This window comes from Nothobranchius furzeri, chromosome 7, assembly GCF_043380555.1.
Source record: "Nothobranchius furzeri strain GRZ-AD chromosome 7, NfurGRZ-RIMD1, whole genome shotgun sequence".
NCBI classification, from domain to species: Eukaryota; Metazoa; Chordata; class Actinopteri; order Cyprinodontiformes; family Nothobranchiidae; genus Nothobranchius; species Nothobranchius furzeri.
In genome coordinates, this window is record NC_091747.1 from 71,693,001 (window position 1) to 71,716,658 (window position 23,658).

At 41.0% G+C, this 23,658-nt stretch overlaps 1 protein-coding gene across 2 annotated transcripts in view; it reads right to left on the bottom strand.

The window, feature by feature from the left end:
• Positions 1 to 23,658, bottom strand: part of tpcn3 (two pore segment channel 3) — a 76,103-nt gene that overhangs the window by 48,973 nt on the left and 3,472 nt on the right. The window contains exons 2-5 of one of the 2 annotated variants that reach the window (XM_015954385.3): positions 20,757 to 20,839; positions 10,960 to 11,074; positions 7,919 to 8,047; positions 3,005 to 3,121 (exon numbers count right to left, since the gene is read on the bottom strand). In XM_015954385.3, the coding sequence (XP_015809871.3) occupies positions 3,005 to 3,121; positions 7,919 to 8,047; positions 10,960 to 11,074; positions 20,757 to 20,839 (444 nt within the window). Of the gene's footprint in view, positions 1 to 3,004; positions 3,122 to 7,918; positions 8,048 to 10,959; positions 11,075 to 20,756; positions 20,840 to 23,658 lie in introns of those variants that run through there. The other variant, XM_054751755.2, reaches the window with a different exon arrangement.

Sequence of the window (23,658 nt, forward strand, 5' to 3'; positions counted from 1 at the left end):
GTATGATTCAGCTCTCAAAGATCACCGTGATCAACATGTTGTTAATAATTCTTGGAGAGAAATAGCTCGCACTGTCGGAAAAGACGAGGACGCTGTTAAAAATGCTGGAATGCCATGTTGTAAACAATAATTTCTGCTTCTACTATGGTGTAGTGTTGGATGCATGCCGTAGAGCTCCATGCTGCCCCCTACAGTTTGGGAGAATATTGGCTCACCGCAGAGACGAGCCGCATGAACCATAAACGCTGCGAGTTGTGAAGCGCGTTCCATCCGCGAGCCACATCACCGCGCGGAAAGTGAATGCATCAAGCATAAACCAAGCTTTAAACAGCTCAAGTCTGATGGAAGAGATCTCTGAGCTAAAGGTTGGTTTATGCTTGACGCGTCCGTGTGGTCCGCACGGCTCCGCGCGGAAAAGTTGCGTCACTTTAACAACCACGCCCCTCCACCGCGTCTCCGCACGGCCCAAGATTTCCGCAACGCGCACCTCGGAAAATTTCTAACCACGCGGACGGTCGGACGCGGAAAAACATGGCGGACCGGCACGGCAGAGGTTCGTAAATACAGACATTTGTATGATTCAGCTCTCAGAGATCACCGTGATCAACATGTTGTTAATAATTCTTGGAGAGAAATAGCTCGCACTGTCGGAAAAGACGAGGACGCTGTTAAAAATGCTGAAATGCCATGTTGTAAACAGTGATTTCTACTTCTACTAAGGTGTAGTGTTGGATGATTGCTGTAGAGCTCCATGCTGCCCCCTACAGTTTGGGAGAATATTGGCTCACCGCAGAGACGAGCCACACGAACCATAAACGCTGCGAGTTGTGAAGCGCGTTCCATCCGCGAGCCGCATCACTGCGCGGAAAGTGAATGCGTCAAGCATAAACCAAGCTTAACTAGGGTTGGTGCCACCAGTTTCTCTCCGATTGGATTTTATTAACGCACCCAAATACAATTTGTGATTCTGGGGCTCTAGCCGACTGTCTCAGTGATCATTCAATTATTTATTGATTCTGGAAAATAACTAGTCCGCACACCCCTCTGAAGATTATAAAGCCCTGTGACTTGCGTACTTTTAATACTGATCACTATTTGCAGGACCTGAGATTTCTAGCTTGGGGTAGACTGTCTCTGATGTCAGATGTTGATGGTGCTTGAAACTTTTTTCGCTCTGTGTTTCTGCAGATTCTTAAGAAATGAGCCCCCTGGGTCAGTGTAAAAGTTAAGGGCAGTCATCTGGCTTGGATCACCTGAGAATGAATTGCTCTTTACAAGAGACACGATAAAGCCTGGAAATTAGCAAATCTTAGGCATCTTCCCGACCACTGGCTTGAATATAGGAAACTAAAATTTCTGTACGACACAGACAAGGAATGCCAAGCTAATTTTTATAAGAACTGTTCATGCAAGGCTTTTAATAACCCTAAACATTTATGGAATACAATGATTATATACAGGGGAAGGGTACCGAATTCGGTACTTTTTAAGGTACCGACCGAATTCCACAGTACCGACCGAGCACCGATTCACTTCATTTCAAACGGTGCCTCGTTTCGGTATCCGTCCATCACAACGAGAACTTGCCTAGACAGCTGCGCATGCGCAAGAGCGTTATGTCATCGGTCGCTGCGAGCGAGTTGTAAACAGAGCAGCTCCGGTAGGTAAATAAAATGTTTAAGATAACGTTAGCTTGATATGTTAGCTTCCGTTTCGCTAATGGTGCGTTCCCTTTCTCCTCGGAACTCCGAATTTCCGACTAGAAGAACATGAACGCGCTCTAAAGTTTGGCTTCACTTTACTAAACGACGGGTGATTGGGTGAAGATGAAACCAGTGACAACGATCTAAGTGTGAGGCATCATCGTTTTAATCTGCTCCAGCAGTTAAACTGTTTAAGATAACGTTAGCTTGATATGTTAGCTTCCATTGCTACCATTGTTATCATCTAATGGTGCGTTCGCTTTCTCCTCGGAAATTCTAACTTCCCAGTAGGAAAAATCAAATGAAAAAGGACGGCGAAAGGAATGAAGATACACAGTAAATTTAGTTCACAGTAAAGATGTTTGCTTCAGTTTAATTATCAGCTTATAAAACTACAAGGACGATGTTAAAATACAAACAGTTTAATGTTATTTATCGTGATATTTATCAAATAGGGTTATATATTGAGAAAAATATATATTTAATTATAAAAGAGAATTAAAATATTAAACACTCAAAAGTATCGAAAATTGGTACCGTTAAGTACCGGTATCGATTCCTAGGTACCAGGAATTAGTACCGGATCGATTCAAATGTCAAAGGTACCCGTCCCTAGGGAAGACTAAAAGCAAAACCACAAATCTGAAAATGAATGGTAGGCTTACCATTGATCTGGTTACAACTGCCGTGGCCGTTAGTAAGCGTTTTGCTACATCCCCTCAGTTTGACTCAGTCTCGCTGCCAATTAGGGTCAAAAAGCCTTGGGGAGTGCAAACTTCAGCAAAATAACAGCACATGAGACCTCCTTTCATCACTGGCAATGAGTGAAGAGGCAAATGTGTAAAACAACATTATTTATGAATAGCGAAAGTTTTGTGTTTGTTACAAATCAGTAAATGCATTTGATCACGGGTCTCCGTAGAAGGAAACATGGCGTCTAATATGGCGTCGCACAGAGACTTAGACCCGCTCCCACGTATTTTAGACCTGAATTTTATGGTTTTGTTACAAAGCTGCCAATATTTTTCAACAACTGGGCATCATTACATTAATTCTCAACAACATTTTGACGGATGTTTCCAGAGACTGATGGTTAAAAACTACACATTGTCCCATTAAATAAGCTTAATAATCAAATTATCATTACCATTATTATTCAGTCAGAACAATATGACACTTATTTGCATGGACAGGATTGAATTTTAAACATGTGCCACAGGCAGCCACAAGAGGGCACTCATAGCTTTAGCTTTCACATTACGCTCCTGTGGTCAGTTGTTAAACAAATTAAATGTCCTTACCTGCCGCCCTTCGGTGACGTTGACCAAAAGGAGCGGGCGAAGGACTCGAGACCAGCGGACGCAGTAAATCTTCGCAGCTTCCAACGATCCATAGATGATCATATCAACCAGAGTGAGCTGAAGGCAGCAGAGAGCAGCAAAGATTGTTGTCACTCAGTCACAGCGGTCAGTCTTATTTTTTACAGCCATTAAAACATTGTTATTCCATGTATATTCAAGTGATAAATACATATAGATGAAAATAAAGGTGACAGAATAAAAGTCATTTGAATAATGAATAATTAGTATAAATCTCCTGTCGGGCATTCCAGCACCGATCTGAAATCTGGAAACTTGGCTCAAACTCAAACAGCAAATCAATAAATTAAGAACTAAATCAGGAGTTCGAACCCAACTTAATCAAAAGAAATAATACACATTAAGAAACAACACCTGCTGGTTGGTGCAACCCAGAAACAATTAACGCCGACTGATCGGAGAGCACTTCTAAATAAATCTTTTGGGTCAAATCTTAATTGTCAAATTGAAAGCATACAGCTCAGTTTGAAAGGAACATTTGTTTCCTACAGTTAGAGGCGCACCGTGTTATGCAGATATCTAAAGTGTTAAAAAAGAGAAGCGAATGTAGCTGAATTTACTAAAAGCTTAAATATTGTTCTAAGGATACCGGAGTCTATAGTGTCGCTAAAGACCGGTCAGGATGTCCTGTTCGTGTCCTGAACACACTCACTCAAAACTCAAGAGATGGGAAATTATTTGACTGTATTCTGGACAATTAAATGGTTAATGTTTCTGTTCAGGAGTATGACAACATTTTAGAGGGTGCTTCAGAGTCACCAGGAAGGGGTGTTTTTTATTTGGGGGGGGGGGCGCTGACCAGGCAATATTTCTGGCTAAAGGCGCTGTCGTAACAGGCAGAAAGCCTTCTCAGCACATTCTTATTCTGCAGCTCACAGACAGGAACTCTACTCAGCAAACTGCAACCATTAAAGAAAAAGGAAGTCCTCCAGAGAAGGACTCATCAACTGTCTCCAGAACACAACACAGTTCAGATGTAGTTGGACACGTCCACATCAAGATCCAAACCACACGAAAGATGAATACTGGAAGCACTGTTCCTATTTACTTTATGTCTTATTTTAATTATTCGTATTACAACAACTGGGTTTCCACGTCCTAATTTAAAAGGTGCAACTTGAAAAATAAGAAAATGGTGCAAAAATCCATTTATTTCAGTAATTCAGCGCTCGACTGAGAACTTTGGGCCATTCCATCTGTACCGGATCGGGTCGGGTCGGCCCGGGCCGGGTAGCCCCAGTCGGCCCCAGCCTGGCCCGGTTGATTACACACATCCTTGCCTTAAGCCCATGTGGGCTGATTCTACCCACCAATCAGAGGCTTGCTCTAATGGAAGGTGTGAATTTGCTGTCAGCAGTGGGTGTGTTGGTCCTGGTCGGCCTGAAGCAGACCCCCTCGAGAAGAGGGCTGAGAATGAGCCTTGGTTGGCCCGGAAAAATACCAGGCCACCCAGATATGTAAACAACCTACGCTACCCGGCCCGGGCCGACCCGGTACAGATGGGAATGGCCCATTAATGAAGCAGGAGTGCTCAATCCTGGTCCTGGAGGGCAGATATCCAGCACGTTTAAGATGTGTCCCTGATTTCAATCACCGGGTGATTAACAGCCTTCTGCAGAGTTTCATCATCTGCATTCATATGAGCACCAAAAGAGCTAACTATTGCCCTAAATAGACAGACACCAGTTTTTTTAAATGCATGTAAATGCATTAGTCTTGCTGAAGGCGGACTGGTTCTAATCGTGCTGAAGCACCCAGATAATGCAATAGGAACCCATCTGCATCTGCATGTAAATGGCTCAGTCGGGCTGATACTGGTAACATGCAGAAGTGACGAGACTGTGGAAGCAGTCTTCTGATGATATCATTGCCACAATGTAACATCATTAAACGGTAAAGTACACACCAATTAAGCTAAGGGTTGAATTGAAATAGACATGAAGTATTTGATGATAATATTAATGATTTTACGTGTATTTAACAGTAATGTTAGAGCTACAAGGCAGAATGGAAGGTTTGGTTATTTTTACTTTATCTTGTTGCATTGGAGTTTCACGTCCCACAACAAATAGTCTCTGTCCCGCATTTAGCAAGTTGTGATCTGGTAACCCCAAACCCGAGCATGGCTATCAAAACGGGCTCAGCTCCACGTAGACAATAAAAACACATTGTTAACTCAAAAAATGTGATGGCAAATTCAAAGAAATTTTGAAAACCAAAACTGAAAATTAAAAAAAAAAAAAAAATTGTAACTTGGAAAAATAAATTGTAAAATTAAAAAAAAGTAATTAAAATTAAATGAATTTGACTGTAAACCTAAAACTGCACGCAAAACTATGTCATTGAGGAGAACTAGATGAAACTAAAGTTTTGGCTGAATTCACGTTTCTCTTCCCCCTCCGCTCTCTGTCCTGAGTTAACGTTTACACCTCAGCCTTTTGTTTGCATAGATGAGCCTGACTTCCTTTTGGGCCGAGCTTTGGGCTCATTGGCTGTCTGGGAAGTAGGGTTGGGCATTGAGCATCGATTGGAATCGGTTCCAACTGTTAGTTTTTACCGGAATTGTTCAAAGTTTTTTATTTCGATTCCTAGTTGCGATTCCTAGAATGCCGACCGGAAGAGGAATCCGCGGCCGATCATCGTGAAAAATAAACATGATCTGCAAATTGTGATCAACGCTTTTCAGAGCTGATCACACCAGCTGTCTTTGCGTAGCACGAGTCCCCCCTCCCCCCACCCATATATAAACAAACGCGTCTGCTAAACTTTTACTCCTGCAGCGTAGAGGAATCTTGTTAAAATACGTCAACACGGTGGATTTAATAGAAGCTTTAAAGAACAAACTCTGGTCGGTGTGAGGCGAGTTTGCCTCACTGCATAAATAAAAACACACACGGAGTGTCAGCAGTCAGACGCAGCCGCTCACCAACACTCGTGTGTGTGTGTGTGTGTGTGTGTGTGTGTGTGTGTCAGCAGGCTGAACACTAACCTGTAGAATAATCAGTCATCATGCTAGAGCAGCTTCTCTGAGGTGGACCACACCAGCTTCTTCCACAATAAATAATTGTAATAATAATAATCACACACAAAGTTGTGAACATTTTAATTTCTTTCTGAACTATTTCTGTTGAGTTTTAATGTTTAAATCTGTTAGATTGTTACTGACAGCAGCTACATTTAAGTTCCTGTTGTGACTGAATGCTGCTGCAGCATGGAGGTGTAGTTCTCAGTCATCCTGGACATGATCATCCTGAGAGTTTCAGCTGAAATCAGCTGGACGTTTCTGGATATGTTGGAGACATTTAGCCTCTCATCCCAGAGGCTTCTTCCAGACTTTGGTTGTGGTCAGAAACAAACACACTGTGCCCAGGTACAGCTTGAAGTCTCATGGGAGACGTGTCTTTTCAGTGCTCGGACCGTCTTTGAAATGCCCAGGAAGTAAAGAGTGAAGGATTCTAAGCCGCGTGTTTCTTCTGGTGGTTGGTTCTGACCTGGTTCTGACGGTGATCTGAGCTCCAGAAATCCACATTTAATTTTTTAAACCCCGCCATGGAGCCCAGCATAGGCCTCCCTGACCCGCTACCGACTGATGTGGGCTACAGAAGTCCGTCCTTTCAGCTGCACAAAACGCCCTCAGGCACGGATATAGAGGCGTTGTTTATCTTATATGGAAACCCGTGGACTCGATGTCCGGACAGGCTGGAGTTGGTACAGCCTTCACAAACTACACTTTATCAACATGAACACAATCCAACACTAGTGAACACACACACTGACTGGATAACATGAGCTCTCTACCCTAAAACTACCCACTCTCCACACTGAGCTGAGGCAGCGCCTAGCTTCTAACTCCCTTTGGTTACGTCAGAAGTTCAGATTTAGAAACAAGAGCTTTTTTAGAAGCTTTGCTGAGAAAGGCAAATTTTTACTAGAAAGCCCTGCTGTTGTGTATTTTAAAAACAAAATATCCACAATACGCATTTCCAATAGTATTTTTTGGATAGCACTTTATACGAATTAGAAAAAAAAATTTAACCTGCAATTTGCTCTTTAAAGTTTTGTTTTTGGATCTTGAGGACCAAGGTTGGGCACCTCTGCTTTAGACTTATGTCAAGAACTTTAGTTTAACTTGAGATTGATAAAATAGCAATACTATTGGGTCAAACCATCGACCATCGACAAAATCTGCTTTGCCAACTCTTCATCAGTTTTGAGGCCTCATAGATCAAAAAGCTTCTTTCATCTTTCAAAGGCCTCTCCAATTTAAGTCCAACTCCACTGTCTAGAACCTCTCATGATGAATTTAAAAAAAAGCACTTTTAAACTTTCACAGTTTGTATCAGACATTAAGGCAGCCAAGGAAGCTCTAACAATAGTTTTTGCTCCTTTGTTGTGTCAAGCCAACTGAGGAGTGCAACACCACTGTGCACGCTGGTGACTGAGGCTCGTACTCGTTGACTGCTCCCTCTTGTGGGAAAGATTTAGACAGATCTACGCGGTAGGCTTCGCAGAAAAGATTAATTTAGCTGTAGAGGCCAGGTGAGGGGGAAAAATAAAATAAAATATTACTTTTTCCTCATAGAACAGGGTCAGATGGTCAAATTTAAGGATTTTTTAAGTTATTTAATTATTCAAACTTACATACCACAGCTTTAAGTTCATTGTCATAAAAAGGGAAGAATACAATTAATTCTGGAGTTTATGCTAACTGAAATCCTAAAACCTGACGCTGACTTAGTGATGTTTAAATTATTATCTAAACCTTTGATGAAGGCTGTATAAGAGAACCTTTAACAGCAACCAGAACCAAAATCAGGCACAGAAAAGACTTCTTACCGTGAGGACAGCGATGATGCAGATATTTTTGGGGTCCTTCCAAAATTTGACCGGAGGAATCACCTTTGCATAGTGAACAAGTCGGGCGGTGAAGACGATCAGACAGAGCAGCTCCACTAGCATTGTAGCCTGAAAACAACACAGCAGAACACTGACCAACACACGTTGACACAAACAACTCATTAACTTGCATTTATAGTAAAAACAAACTGTATCTTATAGATCAGGGCTATTCAATTCTGGGCCTGGAGGGCCTGTGTCTAGAGGCTGTTGTAGTTTCAACTCTGCTTCAACAACAGTAAAATGGCACAGTCGTGTCCTTTTTACAAAAGATTACACAATGTCGGTATAAAAAGGGTCTCGGGGCGTTCCCTGCGCTGCTGCGAACTTCCGTTTATCTTGGACAAAATTAATACAATTAAATTAACGCAGTGCTAAAGTTTTTTTAACAAGCCGTTTACCGTAGCCGTTACCATTTTAGCTAATATTTTGGCAATTTGTCTTGACAACGTTCTTCCTGCTATTATTTCAGATGACCAGAAAGGTCAAAGACTGCCAGTGTTTTTTTGTTTGTATGCTTTTAAATGTGATTCTTTCTCAACACATGACCACTACACTAGAGGTAGTCGTTTCTCTCGACCAAGCCCCCATAATTCGGGTCTGGATATGAAGCAAAACAGGAAGTGACAAAATTGCAGTTCCACCCTCATCCACTAGGGGGCTGGTGTCAGAAGCGAGCAAATCCTCATTGACTCCCATGTTAAAAATACCAATTTCACAGCAGAAATAAACATGTTTACAGCCTGGTACCAGAACATGTTTTAGGTTTAATAGAGCTAGTTTATACTCATGACAACTCTGAGGGGGGTGATTTTTTTTGTCACTCTTCTGTTTAAGTGTATTAAAAGCCTAAAATTCTGAATAATGTATGAGCATCAGACCCACGTGACCACAGAGCTAGCTCCGAGGAAATGCCTCAGCCTGAGCCTCGGCCTCGCCTGAAAACTGTTCCGCCATTTTCAGTCTCTCAACTTAGACCATTAGTTGTAGCGTTTGCGCGTTCTTTTTTGGATATTATTTGTGCATTTGTTGGACAAAATGACTTGCTGTGGTATTAATTGCACTAATAGAGCGTCCAAGGAGTCTCCACTTCATTTTTTTTCGGTAAGTAAAATTATATTTATGTATTTTAGGTCACTGCCGCTCTTGCACTAGCTGAGCTTAGCTTTTAACACGTACTGTTTAACCATGAAATTTAAATGCAATAGGGTAAAATGGGTTGAAATACAACATGTTGGTGGAGCTGGGTTCTGATTATCGGTATGGTCCCCTCCCCTCAGCGGCAGCTCGGCGCATCTCTGATCGCAGCGGCGCTTGTCTGCTGCGCAGCTGCCGGCTTGTGGAGCTCTCGGTAGACCTCTGCGTTCCACCCGGTTTTACCCAGCGGTCAGCCCGGCGTATCTCTGACTCAGAAGCTCCGGTTGTGCACAGTTAACTCCGGTTGTAGCTATGTAGCTACCTCTGTTAGCTTAGCTCCCACCTCCGCGTTAGCTTTGGGTTAGCTTGTAGCTACATTAGCTTCAGTTCAACGGGTGTCGTCATTTGATGGGAAATAGGGAACTAGACAACACAAATCTAATACATATTATTGAGCCTTTTATCATTTAGTTTTATTTTAATTTTTTTAGCAGACCAGTCTCAATTAACTCAAAACTTCATCAAATAGAATATTATGTATATACACACACGAGAGATGTTGTACAGTCTGCCACACTGAAATCTTGCACCCTACAGTGTGACACCTTTCTGGAGTTCTCACAGTGTGACATGAACAATCCTGTGCGACGGCCAAAAATCGCACCGTGTGATCCGGGCATAAGACCACGTGACCTGCTACTGATCAGCAGTTGCGAGCTCGCACAGATTTCTGGATTGTTTGATATTTTGCTCATTACTCATAAGTGCATCGCACTGTTGAAGCAGCGCTGCAAGTGGTTGCGACCCAAAAAATACCAGAACCGCTCACGGTGCATGCGCAAACATGCATCAACACAGCTTGCCAGCTATTTCCCTATTAACACAAGTCATTTGTTTTTTTCCTACACTTTTTTACGCGCAATGGCAAAGATTGCCAAGAAAGCGTGTTTATGTCAAATGAAACTTATCACAAAACATTCATTTACTTTCTTACGTTCTTCTAATCCGACCCCCACACATCCCACTCCCAAAGGACAACAGACATTATTAACGACACAAAAAAAGTCCGGTGTGTCGTGTAAAAACTGCTATGTTTTAGCATATATGTAGGTCTGACGTGTTGCTACCACACGTACAGTGTGAGCAGTCAGGTTGCACATGATTCGTGAGGTTTGCTCTGCGGGGAAGTCGTACAGTTTGAGTTGAAGCTGAATGCTACAAGTGCAAAAGTCGCAGTGTCCGCCCTGCATTATTACTAGACTCTTTTGGATGTTCAATTCTATTGAACTCCATCTTTAAAACTGACTATGTACTCTGCCACCATGATGGCAACTATCTGTTAATATTCTGAGTAGGGATGCACCGATACAATACTGGTATCGGTGCCGATACAGATACTGATACCAGTATCGGTATCGGTAAAAGTTAACAGATACCAGTAACTGATACCAATGCAGATGCTTGAAAGTGACTTCACTGTAACTTGTCATTTCTGTTCACCTAATATTTTAGTTTTGGGATCACTTATATTACTTTTTATTTACCTCACAGTATTTTCCTATTGAAAACAGAAGAAAATAAAACCTGTATTCCAATTCATTGCATTTTTTTGTGTGGTAGAAGTATCTGCATCGGTAATCTGTATCGGCGAGTACTCAGATCCAAGTATCGGTATCGTATCGGTTTGGAAAAAAGTGGTATCGTTGCATCCCTAATTCTGAGCACTTTTGGCTCATACGGTTTAGTTATCCATAAAAAATAAAACTGGTCAAGAAAAAGACCCAAGATCAACTTTTAATTTCCCTGCAACGACAGTAAATGTATAATCTGATCAACGATCATACCCAGAGAGGAAGAAGGAAGACGGCTGGTTCCTCAAAGATGGCCAGAGACAGGTTGACCATGATAAAGAAGTAAAGGAGAACCTTGAAAGCCCAATGATTGTAGAGGAGATAGAGTCTGAAAACACACAAATACAATCATGTTACTATGAAATCCAAAGACAGTCCTCTGACCTACATAAACTCCTCCTCATAACCTTATTTTCTACATTCATTTTCTAAATCTGACTTTTACAAACCTCGATAATTGTGCAAAAATTAGGATATGCTTCAGTTGCAAATCTAAACTAAACCTTATTTAAAAAAAACTTGTAGTTATTGTTAGGTTGTAACTTATGCTTTACCCCTTACTTTAAGAAGCTAAGAGGACAGAGAAAAGATATGAACAGATGAGAAAGAAACCTGGGTATAAAAATATTTTCCTTATTTAATTAAAACACACATTATTTTTGTTACACAGCTTACACTTGTTCTTGGGGCTGGAGGTTCTGACAAATGCCACTAGACACAGCCCAACAAAGAAAACTCCTTAGTCAAATAAAAAGGTACTAAAGAAAAATCACAGCTTTTAATTAAAAGCTGTAAAACAAACTATAATCAACAGATCTCTGGTAGCATTTCAAATGAAATATTTACTTAAGCTGGTACGGGTTTCTAAGAGCTTCTATAAGCAAAAAGGCTCTCTGCAGCCAAACAAAACAAGCCTTAAAAGAACAGTGCATTATTAGTTTTCTGTCAAGGCAAAGATACCAGTATGAAGCGATTGGCACTAGATACTAGGAGCCACTGACTCAGGCTTAAGTAGAATACCATGCAGAGGCTTTCCTCTTACCACGCGCACGTAATCGCAACCGTATTCTACAAAGTCAGGGTGTCCAGAACGGAGCAGAAATGGAGACTACTCATGGGTTAGGAGTAGCTCCTCGGGCGTGTATCCAGCGTTCCTTTTATCCCCTCACGGGAACAAACACACTCAGTCCAAGATGAGCTGCAGGTGTGGCTGCAGCAATTCGGAGCGGGGACTTCCCAATGACGTCATCGGAGAGAACGTCCGCAGCGAGGGAATCCCGGCACGTCTCCACAGCAACGGGGACGCCACCCTCCAGCGATGTCTTGAACCGGTGTGTCCTTAACTGGTTAGAACTTAAATGCGCCATTTTAACCCTTCGATGCATAATGGTCACTACAGTGGACAGGTACTCAAATTGTTATTTATTTATTTTTGCTATTAAGCACAGTTGTTGAAGACTTTATTGCATTTGAGCCGCTCCATTTGGACTTCAGTAATTCAAGCCGACATAATTCATGTTCAGAATGCACGCTGTCCACTGAGATGGACATGTAATAAATTATGTGTAAATTAATTGTTACAAAAAATATGTAAATATGAAATTTGTTTCATTCACACCTAAAGATGAATAAAAAAAAGTTATAAAAATCATGGTTGAAGATTTCATAATTCATGCATCAAAGGGTTAAACAAACACAATAATAAAAAAAAGAGAAACAGCACATTTGCGGCCACACAATAGTGTGGAACGTAACAGTTATAAAAGTTCTAAAAATCCCAAATCTAATGTAAATGTGCTAATCAGTGTTCTCAAGGAACCCGGTGAAACTAAACAAAAATATAAATTTTAAAGAAATCACCTGTATGAATGATTTCTGGAAGGAAGTGAAAAGAATGAGAGCTTCTAAACACCACTGACAGCAAACATTGATGGTATAAGTGGCTCAGAGAATATTGCCCAGATGTGGCTGAGTCAGTATTGGGAGCTTTTAACTGCGTTAAGAGTGACCCCCCTGTGGTGGGTAATATTGATACTATGGAAGATGTGAGGGTCTCTCCACAGGAGGTCTATGATGCAGTTATGGGCTTAATGGACAATAAGGCATGTGGTAGGGATGATATTTGTGCAGAACACCTAAAACATGCCAGTAGGAAGCTCTTTCCTCTGCTTGCCATCTGTTTTACGGGGTTCTTGACTCATGGCAATTTACCTGACTCCATTTTATCTGTTATACTGGTGCCCATCCTGAAAGATAAAGCTGGCAAAATTAGTACAGGGTATCTGCAGGTTTAAGGGAGCCAAATTTAAGACTTTTTAAGACCTTTTTTAAGGCCAATTTGACCAAATTTAAGCTACTTTTTAAAATTAAATTTAAACTATAATTTCCAGCTATTGCGAATGTGGGATTAGCCATCCAGTTACCATAAAAGTTGCACGTCCCCATGGCGCAATCTCCCACTAGCTTAACCAGCTAATGTGCTCATCTAAAAAAGCCCCCTTTCACAACCAACTGAATGTGTACGGTTCCACTTAGGCCAACATCGTACACAAAAAATGCTGAACACTAACTAGAAATTCATGAAAATTGAAATAAAATAATCTTGTTTATTGGGTCTTTGGTAATTTAAGACCTTTGGAAACTGTATTTATGGATTATTTGTCATTTTTAAGGATTTTTAAGGCCTTAAATTTGGAAAAGCAAATTTAAGACTTTTTAAGGACCCGCGGATACCCTGTAGTAGCAGAGATAACCATCGACCTATAGCTCTGGACAGTATTTTATCTAAGGTTATGGAGAGAACCATTTTAACCATTTGAAACCAGTTTGGTTTTAAATCAAAACATGGTAGAGACATGTGCATTTTTGCTTTGAAAGAGATTTCAGATTTTTGTAACAAGCATAATTCCACTTTTTTATGGGATTTATTGACGCATCAAAGGCTTTTGATCGTTTAAACCGTGAAAAGTTGTTTTCTAAGTTCCTAATTAAGACTAACCCATTGGTACATCAGCCTACGTATGGTATGCTATGTAGGGGGTACTTGTGTGTCCTCTCCTTTTAAGGTTTGTAATGGAGTTAGACAAAGTATTCGGTCTCCTCTTCTTTTTAATGTTTATATGGATGATCTGCCAAAGCAGCTTAGTGACTGTTGAACTGGATGTGTGGTTGGTAAGACAATATTAAACCCCTTAATGTAGGGCTGCACGATGTTAGGAAAACCTGCGATATTCGATAACAGTGATTAATATTGCGATGACGATATTAGCTGTGATAAATAAAAACTTAACTCAGGAATAAAAATAATCAAAAACAAAGAAATAAAAAAATCATACAAATGAGAAAAGCAAAATATGTGAGGAAAGGGGAAAAGAAAATTAAATCTGTGGATCCCGGGAAAAGCAGAATCAGTAGAAAGAGCAGAGCAAAGCTAAATCAGGTGTTTGCTAACCATCAAAATTAAGTGCCGTCTGCCTCGGGGGCGGGCATCTGACCTATGAGAACCCACCCGATTGGCCAAATGGGTGAAGAGCTCTATTTGGTGTGTTAAAAATACATCATACTTCCGTTTGACTGACAGAATAAATTGTGTAGCAAACATTTGAGCTGACCGTTCATTGCGATATTTATCCGTTCTTTGCGATATACTTATTGTGCAGCCTGATATTGCGATAACGATATATTTACGATATATTGTGCAGCCCTACCTTAATGTATGCAGATGATTTGGTGATCCTCTGTTCATCCAGTGATGGCTTTCAGCAGCTATTGAAGGTCTGCTCTGAGTATGGGTCAGAGTTTGACACCAACTTGAATGCCAGAAAGAGCAACCTTTTAATTGTGAGAAAATAAGACAGTAAGCTGGTGTTTCCAGACTTCTCTGAATCGGGCGTTCTTGAAGAACGCCATACACCTAATGACCTGACAGATGATGTGAACATCTACAGGCAGTGCTGCCTACTGTATGCACAGGTGAACACTCTGATGCATACGTTTGAAATGTGTTCTGTACCTGTTAAAACTGAACTGCTTAAAGCATGTTGTACCCCAACGTACACTGCCCGTCTATGGAGGCGCGATAAGAAAAGCAGCACGAGGAAACTTACTGTTGCTTACAATGACGGGCTGAGGATGATGCTTAGAATGCCAAGATGGAGCAGTGTGAGCACAATGTTGATGTGGGTGTACCTACAAGCCCTGCAGTACGACGGCATCTCATGTACAGTTGTTTGTGTAGGTTAGTGGAGTAACAGCATCCTCCTGTCTCTGACAAACCTTCACGTAGAGTTCTGTTATGTTTTATTCCAATATGTGGAATTTTGGCATCTTAACCTTTATGTGTGTCTGTAACAGCGTGCATTTACTTTTAATTAATCCACTTAAGTTGTTTTATTTTTTATTATCTGCTATGGACCATTTTGTGTCTTTAATAATGGGATGGATGGATGGATGGATGGATGGATTGGCTATAAAGGAGAATCAAGTAAGAACATAAAAAAATTATCTGTTTACATGAGTTTATTTTGTAGAAGTAAACATAAATTACAGGTATGACATAAATTACCATCAGAACTTTAATTTAGAGCACATCCAAATAGGGTTTATTTCAATGAATTACATCAAATAACCAGGAAAAACTGAAAAGCTCATGAATTCTGACATATTCAGGGTATATGCAGGGATCTGAAAAATTAAATGCAAGACTTTTCTCTTCTGGATTTACCGTGAGGTTCAGACCAAACTGGACAGAGCCAGCATCTGGACCACTTTAACATGGAGCAGGTCTTCACCATACTCTCATATTCATTCTTATAATATTCACTCAGTGAGTGAGTAATCCTATCTGCTGATGCTTAGTGCTGGATCTTGCTTCTGACTTCTGGATTATGAACGCAAACAGCCCGTTTTAGTGAAAAATGACAGTTTTTGCACATTTAGTGGCGTCTGTTTCTACAGTTTTTCTCTTTTGGGTCCTAGCTTCTCCCACCCTGAGTCACCTTAAGTGTTACGACTGGGAGTGCCAGCAGAAAAAAAAAGGCAGAGGCGGCCTGGGTACAGCGCAGTAGCAGCGTATGTGATCAAAGCCAGTGCCGTGACTGAATGCCGGCACTAAAAGAAAAGCTAACACTTTAGTTTAGGGAAGACAAATTAACCATTAATTAGCTGCCAACTAATATGCATATTGGTGGACTACTAAGTCTGAACAACTCATTATTAAGCACTTATTAACAGCTTACTACTAATGCTGTAATTCTAACATTAACAGGCCGTAAATTAAGAGTTTTATCAAAATAAGCCATTCATAATGGTTTGTTGCTGATTAACACACATGCTAATTAGCTCAAATCAATATGTGGTTTTTAAAGAAGTAATTCAAGGGGAATAGTTATTCTGCATTAATAACCAAAAATATTATGATCTGGTATTATGTAAATAAACACCAAACCCCACATGTTAATAGAGGCTAAACAACAATCAATTAACCAATTGTAAGCAATAATGTGTTCCCCATTCTAAAGTCAGATTTTGTTAATACCTAATTACTAGTAGTTTAGTATTAATTAATCACTGAAAGGCAAGAATATGTTCCCCTTGAATTACTTCATGGCCTGTTAATGTTAGGATTACAACATTAGTAATAAGCTGTTAATAAGTGCTTAATAATGAGTTGTTCAGACTTAGTAGTCCACTAATGTGCATATTAATTGGCAGCTAATTAATGGTTAATTTGTGTTCCCTAACGTGTTACCAAAGAAAAGAAAAAAAATGACCAATCATAAAACATTACATTTTGTTTTTGTACCTGAAATGAGGCCCTTTCAGCATAGGTAGGCGGTCTAGGGGATCAACCCAGTGGCGTGGTGACTGAACACAGGTCCAAAACAAACAAACAAAAGACAACACCGGCCCCTGTGGCCCAAACCTCAGACCGGCCCACCGGGAGTTGTCCAGAAACCTCCCAATTAGCCACTAGGCCTACAGTCTGAGAGCAAAGTGCTCGGTTAGGAACATATGGGACAATCACTGATGTATGATGGAGCTTGATTATTTTATATGTGAGAATCTATTCTGAATTTAACAGGCAGCCAATGTAGGGAAGATAAGACAGGAGAGATATGATCTCTCTTTTTAATTCTCATCAGAACTCTAGATGCAGCATTTTGGACAAGCTGAAGACTTTTAACTACATTCTGTGGACTTCCTGAGAATAATGAATTACAGTAATCCAGTCTTGATGTAATAAATGCATGAACTAGTTTTTCAGCTTCACTCCTGGAAAGGATGCTTCTAATCTTAAAAATATTCTGAAGGTGGGAAAAGGAAATCCTACAAACCTGTTTAACGTGGGATTTGGATGACATGTCCTGGTCGAAGATAAAACCATGGCTTTGTTCTCAGAGGCTAATTTAATGACGTTCAGATCAGGTGATGACTAAGAAGTTTCCTTTTCTGAGGTTTGGTCCGAAGATGAGAACTTAAGTCTTGTCTTGATTTAAAAGCAGAAAGTTTAGATTCATCCATTTTTTTCCCAAGACTGCTCACGCCAGTTGCCTTGTTTCAGTCACCTGACCCTGCGTTGTGTTTGCACCTGACAGTACTGATCAGTACCTACACTGTCTTGTATACATTAGTTTCTCTAATTACTGTTTCTCTATGATACTATTTTATTGTGCTTATTTCTTATTCCAAGTACCAAGTAGTTCCAAGTACGCAGCAATTTCCTAATGTTGTGAACTTTCTCACACATATGGCAAATGTTGATACCACAGTTTGAAACACAAAAGACAGCGAAAAGGTCAAGCAACGGAGTGCTTCACTACTGCGAGGTCATTAAAATGCAACTGCTTTTAAAGTTCATCCAGTACAAATAAACAGTTTGAGAAAGTTGGGGTCAACAATCAGTTTTTTTTTTACACTTTCTCTCACATTTTTATTAAACTTAACAAAATTAAAACCCATTTCTAATCTAAAAATATCAGTTTGTTTATTTTGAGTGGAACTTCCAGTCACCCATTTGTGTACTTGTTAATACATTAACGATATACTTTCATTATAGGCTAAACTTTAACACACTGTACTTTGAACACTTAATTGAACAAAACACTGAGAATGGTCAATGGCCTGTATTTGTATAGCACCGAATCTCGCCCACGAGACCTTTCCACCCGGCCCCTCAACCCTTCGGACCCAAACATCCCCCAATTGGGGGACTTTTAAGTTTAGCAGCAAAATTCATGTCCCAAATATCAATAATCGTTTACGTTCCACAAACACATTATAACTACAATCAAAACCGTTCCAATGGAAAACAAAGCCTTTTTAAATATTAACAAATTAAGATGCAATAATACTTTAACTTAATTTTAAAAGAGCGTCTGGCTCTGTGTGTCTGCTGCATAAAACTCTTACCCTTGAACAAATTTAGCAAGAGCCCTGCTGTCAAGAGCATTTTTTTTAATTATCTTTATTTCATTCAATAAAAAAATAACACAACAGATACAAAACAATATTCATAAAAACACAATATATATTTGAATGAAAGGGAGCAGATAGAAGAAAAATCTTATTATTTCTGCCCCCTTTTTAAACTTAAATATCAATTTATATTTGTGCAGTCCCTCACCAGTTCTTTCAGTCCCGTTAATTATTATGTCCACATCAATTGTCCGTTGTCATATCCACTCAACACACGTGATTTAATGTGTTGACTGAACACTTTTAGAGTTCTTGACTCTTTCCATTCTCTGTCCAGGCAATTCCAATTTTATAGATCAGACGTGTACTCTGAGCTACTGGAGTGAGTTTCATACAAACATCATTTATTTTATGACTATGGGACAAAGTCTCAGCTGCCCCAGATTTTGTAAAAACAATTATATCCCAACTGGTATCATTTTTTCTTTACTTTATTGATCATCACAATAATGTATATAATTTATTGATGCAGATCTGTGCATCACTCTGTAGATTTCTACTAAAGAAATGTATGATTTTCTTTCCTAAACAGAATGGACTCTTAGGGAGCATACAGAGTATTCTAAACAATATTTATACAGAAATAAAGAAATGTGTTTAATTCATTATTGGAGTTATCAGACCTCCATCTTGAATGTATATTGTGGAAAAGTCCACCTACTTAAATGCTGTAATGTTTTTCCACAGACTGCAGTGTTGTGTGTTTTCACAGAATTAATATAAATAACCCAGTTCTGCTCTTGAGCATCAGCAGAGATGCTCATAAACATTTAGATGGGCTTAAACTGTGATACTGTTGGGTTAAAAGCAGGAATGTGACCCGTTATTAGGAACCAGGGAGCAGAGACAACAATCCAGACACTCTACTTTTAAACCTTAAACCTGTTCAGATCAAACCTGTAAAAAACCGTCTTTTCTTTCATTTATCTGCCAAAAAGCCCGGGCAGTGGTGGGGGTTTCTGCCCTCCCCCACTGGGCGTCATGGGCCGGTGTCTTGGCTGCTGCCGTGGATCTGTTGCTGTCAGGGCAGATGGCTCCGCTGATGTCTCGTTCATTACCTGACCCATCTGAACTCAGCCTATTGCTTCCTCTGTTGTTCACTTTACTTTCCTTGACATGGAATGTGCTACTACTAGTTTACCTGTTTAATTATAGATTCACTAGGATAAATACAATAAAGTTTATCTCTCACCAAATAGAATATTTACTAAGAAATCACAATGTAACCATAGAAACACTACTTGGTATATATGTTGTGTGTGTGTGTGTGTGTGTGTGTGTGTGTGTGTGTGTGTGTGTGTGTGTGTGCGTGTGCGTGTGTGTGCGTGTGTGTGTGTGTGTGTGTGTGTGTGTGTATGTCCACTTTGGAAGTTGGGTGCGGGAGAGGAACCGTATTTGTCAATTGTTTTATAGTTGGAGAGGGGGGCTGGGATGGGAATATGGGATCGATGGGGCCATTTTAATCTGTGAAGCACTTTGAGTTGCATTTTTTTTGTATGAAAAGTGCTGTATAAATAAAGTTGATTTGATTTGACTTTTCAGGAAACATAAGGATAAGAAACATGTTAATATTACGGATGTGTTTACAAATAACAACGCTGTCTCTTGTAGTAGTATCAATGAGCGGCTGAGCGCAGCAGGGAAGCACTGAGTCGAGCTGACTGAAGTTGGCTCCCAACCCACATCAGAAATCCACACAAATATAGTGGTTTGTGTTTTCTGGAGTACAGTAGGTGGGGAGCCAGCTTCACTCGTCTGTTGAGGCTGATGTGAAAGGAGGACAGACAGCAGCAGTAGCAGCGCTGTTACTTCTAACTTTTGAGAGACGGGCAGAAATTAGCATTTTGAGCATAGTTGCCGTCTAGTCTTGGCTCGTTAACGAAAACTCCCGTTTGTCTCGTCACGTTTTAGTCACCAAAGAGCTATTTTAGCTTGTCTGCGTCTCGTTTTCTCAACGAAAAGAGGGGCATCAACTAAATCAATTCGTCATCGTTTTTGTTAACAAAAACAAGACTGCTCATATCCCATCATCTACAACATTACCAGTAATTTTTTCTTGACCAGAGAAATAAAATCTATCATTTTAAGCTAAATCACAACATGCCCTATAGGTTATAAATTGTAAGTCGCTTTGGATAAAAGCGTCTCCTAAATGAATAAACATAAACAGAAATTGCTAACGCTAACGGTTTGCTTCTACTAGACGAAACGTTCTCTGCTGTTCCCTGGATGCTAGAGATCTGCCTGGCTTTTCAAATAATAGTATAAATAGTGACTCAGAGTTACCAATTATAATCAGAAATAATTATTAAAAATGTTTTTTAGTGTTCCACACCTTTAAAGGTTCAGTCACCCTCTGGCTGGAGTCTTACTCCACCCACACTTCCTGTTTCAAAAATGTGTGTAAAAGAAGCATCGCCTGGCGGACAGAGAGAGCGGTGCTGAGGCGCTTGTATCCACCATAAAACTGTTACAAATGGAGAATATCATAATATGTCCCTTTAAAAAAATTCAATGAAAAATAAACTACTCACCTGACGGCCTGAGGTGAGGAGTCGAAGTGAATATTTCTGTTATACTGGGCGTCAGACACAAAGACGGTGGCCAGGGCAAAATCCTGAAACACACCAGGCATTATTTAGGGATGTAAACAGTTCAGCCTGATCTGCGATAAAGAACTCTGGTTGTAGGGTGAAGACGGCCGAGGCACGTGCACAGCGCTGCAAGTCAGTGAAGTTCTGTCGAACTTGCGTGTTTTGTTGTTTTCATCAAAGCGATTCGTACAACCAACAGCACAACAATACATGATTGCGTCTCTTTCTGCATTTGGCATGCGCATTGGCAGGAGGTGACGTGGACGGATAAGGTCTATATTTTAGTTTTAGTAATTATTTTCTGCAAAATATTTAGTGTCTCTAAAGACGTTTGAATCTGGTCATTTCCCAGCAGCGTTTTAGTTGATTTTCTCAGCTCACCTCACATGGACTCACACTGGCTAAACACAGTAAAAAAAAAACACAGTCCTCGGGGTTTCCCCCAGCGCTCCATAAGCCCGGCGGCCCACCAGGCCAAACATCCACCCACGACCACCGCAGTCATGAACGATAAACAGCAGCGAAAAGAGCAGCACGCCACTCCTCTGCTTTCACGGAGGATAGCGTAACGATTTGGGCGCCACCCCCCTCCAAGCATAATGAACGGTAGTGAAACGAGCCGCGCGCCAGGCAACACAGACAATATCTGAGGTGACGGTGGTGTTGGTCTGCGGGTCCCCCACAGAAAAATCAATTATCAGTGAATTAAGACAAACATGAAATAAAATGCTGGCCCAGTTTTTTACTGATTTATTTTTATTTGTTTGTGTTGGTTTGTTATGCTGCAAGACTAGCCTTGGCTACGGCCGTTACACCTGGTGGCACAACCAGGTGCTAAAATGTCTTGCAGCACTGCTGGGAAGTCGACGGACAAGTGTCGATTCCTTTCCAACCTCGGCATCATTCTGGCAGGCAACAACATTTGTCTGGGAGGGCGACATTCAAACAAGTCTAGCCGCTGGAAGACTAGACACTGGACAGTTAGGTGGTGCACAAGACTGGGAGACACTGGGAGATGTGGGCCAGAAGCCGTTTTCCAGCTGAGATTGCATCTACCAACCTACGGACAGACATTGTGATGTGGTCGGATTTGCTCAAGCTTGTCTTCATCATTGAGCTCACTGTGCCCTGACAAAGTGCGGTAGAGGAGGTCTACGTGATGAAGAAGCTGAGCTGGCGGCCGAGATGCAACAACTAGCTGGAAAGTGAAGGTTCGCCTGGTGGAAGCAGGCTGCAGAGAGCTTGTAGCCACCTCAACATCCAGACTACTCAGGGAGATGGGAGTGAGAGGGAGGGACGGCCAGCAGGTTGTCAAAGACCTCTCCAGGACTGCTGAAAAATGAGCCTGTGGCTGTGGATGAAGAGAAAGGACTTCAACTGGGCTCTCATTTGAATTTACGGCATCTGGGAACACACGTGTCAAACTCCGGCCCTCGGGCCAAATTTGGCCCTCGGTCTATTTTTATTTGGCCTGCGAGATCAAATATCAAATATTTATTAACTCATTCACTGCCAGCCGTTACCTGATCGCTAACGGCCTTCGCTGCCAGCGTTTCTCACCGTTTTTACTGTTATTTTAAGAGTCACAGAACGTTGCGCGCTAGCATGATGTCGATGCCAAAACAACCTAAACAAAGAGGCGACTCACCTCTTACATCAGGAAGAAGCCGCGTGTTTCGAGCGTTATCCGTTCTTTCATAATCCGTTGTCGAATTGTGATCGGCAGACACTTTTCCGGTTCGCGGCTCACTTTTTTTTACAGGAACGGCCCAAAACGATCTCCAAACACATGGATGGTCTGCTTCCTGATCATGTGATCTGTAACGTATGCGGATGAAGATCGGCTTCAGGGCTGAGATGTTTGTTCTCTCAGCGCGGGGGCTCGTTCCGATGCTCAAACAGTAAAAAAATGCAAATGACGACTTTAGTCGTCATTGGCAGTGAATGAGTTAAAATTGGCCTGCCGGCCAATTTTGTCACAAAGACTACAAATCCCATAGTGCTTTGCGGCGTTGGTACATCAGTCGAAGCGTCCCCTCCTCTCTGTATACATTCATTAGCATCCACGCTACTACTCTGCATCTGCAGCGATACCTCCTCTGTCTCGGACAAACTGTAAACACTCCTCTTACTCAGCACCGAGTTCACTCAGTAATTTGCCAACTTTAACGCCCAGAAATGGATCTGACCGCTCTGTTCACGGCTGACAGAGAAAACGCACCGACCAACTTCCAGAGCGTGATGATTTAACTCCAGTTTAGCGACACGCTCAAGTCAGTACGACTCTGGCTGCTGCGCTTTCCTCCCCGACCAACTGCGTGGCTAAGCTGCTCAGATTCTCTCCATGTTCAGCAGTGAAAACCTCCCTGTCCTCTTTGATGAAGATGACCAAAACAACACAGGAGTCTCACCGACTCCTCTTCCTCAGCTCAGAGCCCAACCCCACAGGTGCAGGTGTCTGGCTGGAACAGGTGAGCATCACAGTAAATCAGAGTGGAACAAACTGAGCTTGAATTATGGTGGTTTTTATGCACTTTTTCTGCTCCTAAGCATGACAGTTAAAAGGGGACATGTTGCATTTTCATTTAAGAAAAGTGCTATTTTTTATTTTTGTTGTTAAGACTGTGAAAAAATACTAAACCTACTTTTAAAACAGGAACTGGAAAGATTACAGATGAATAGAATAAAAACAGAATAGAAATCCCTTTATTGTCCCTCAGTGGGGAAAGCCTGGTGTCACAGCAGCGATAACATTCATTACAGGAGCAAAAAAAGAAGAGTAACAAATAAGAATAAAGAGCGAACAACAAGAAAACAGAAATACTTACAATTTAAAAATGCT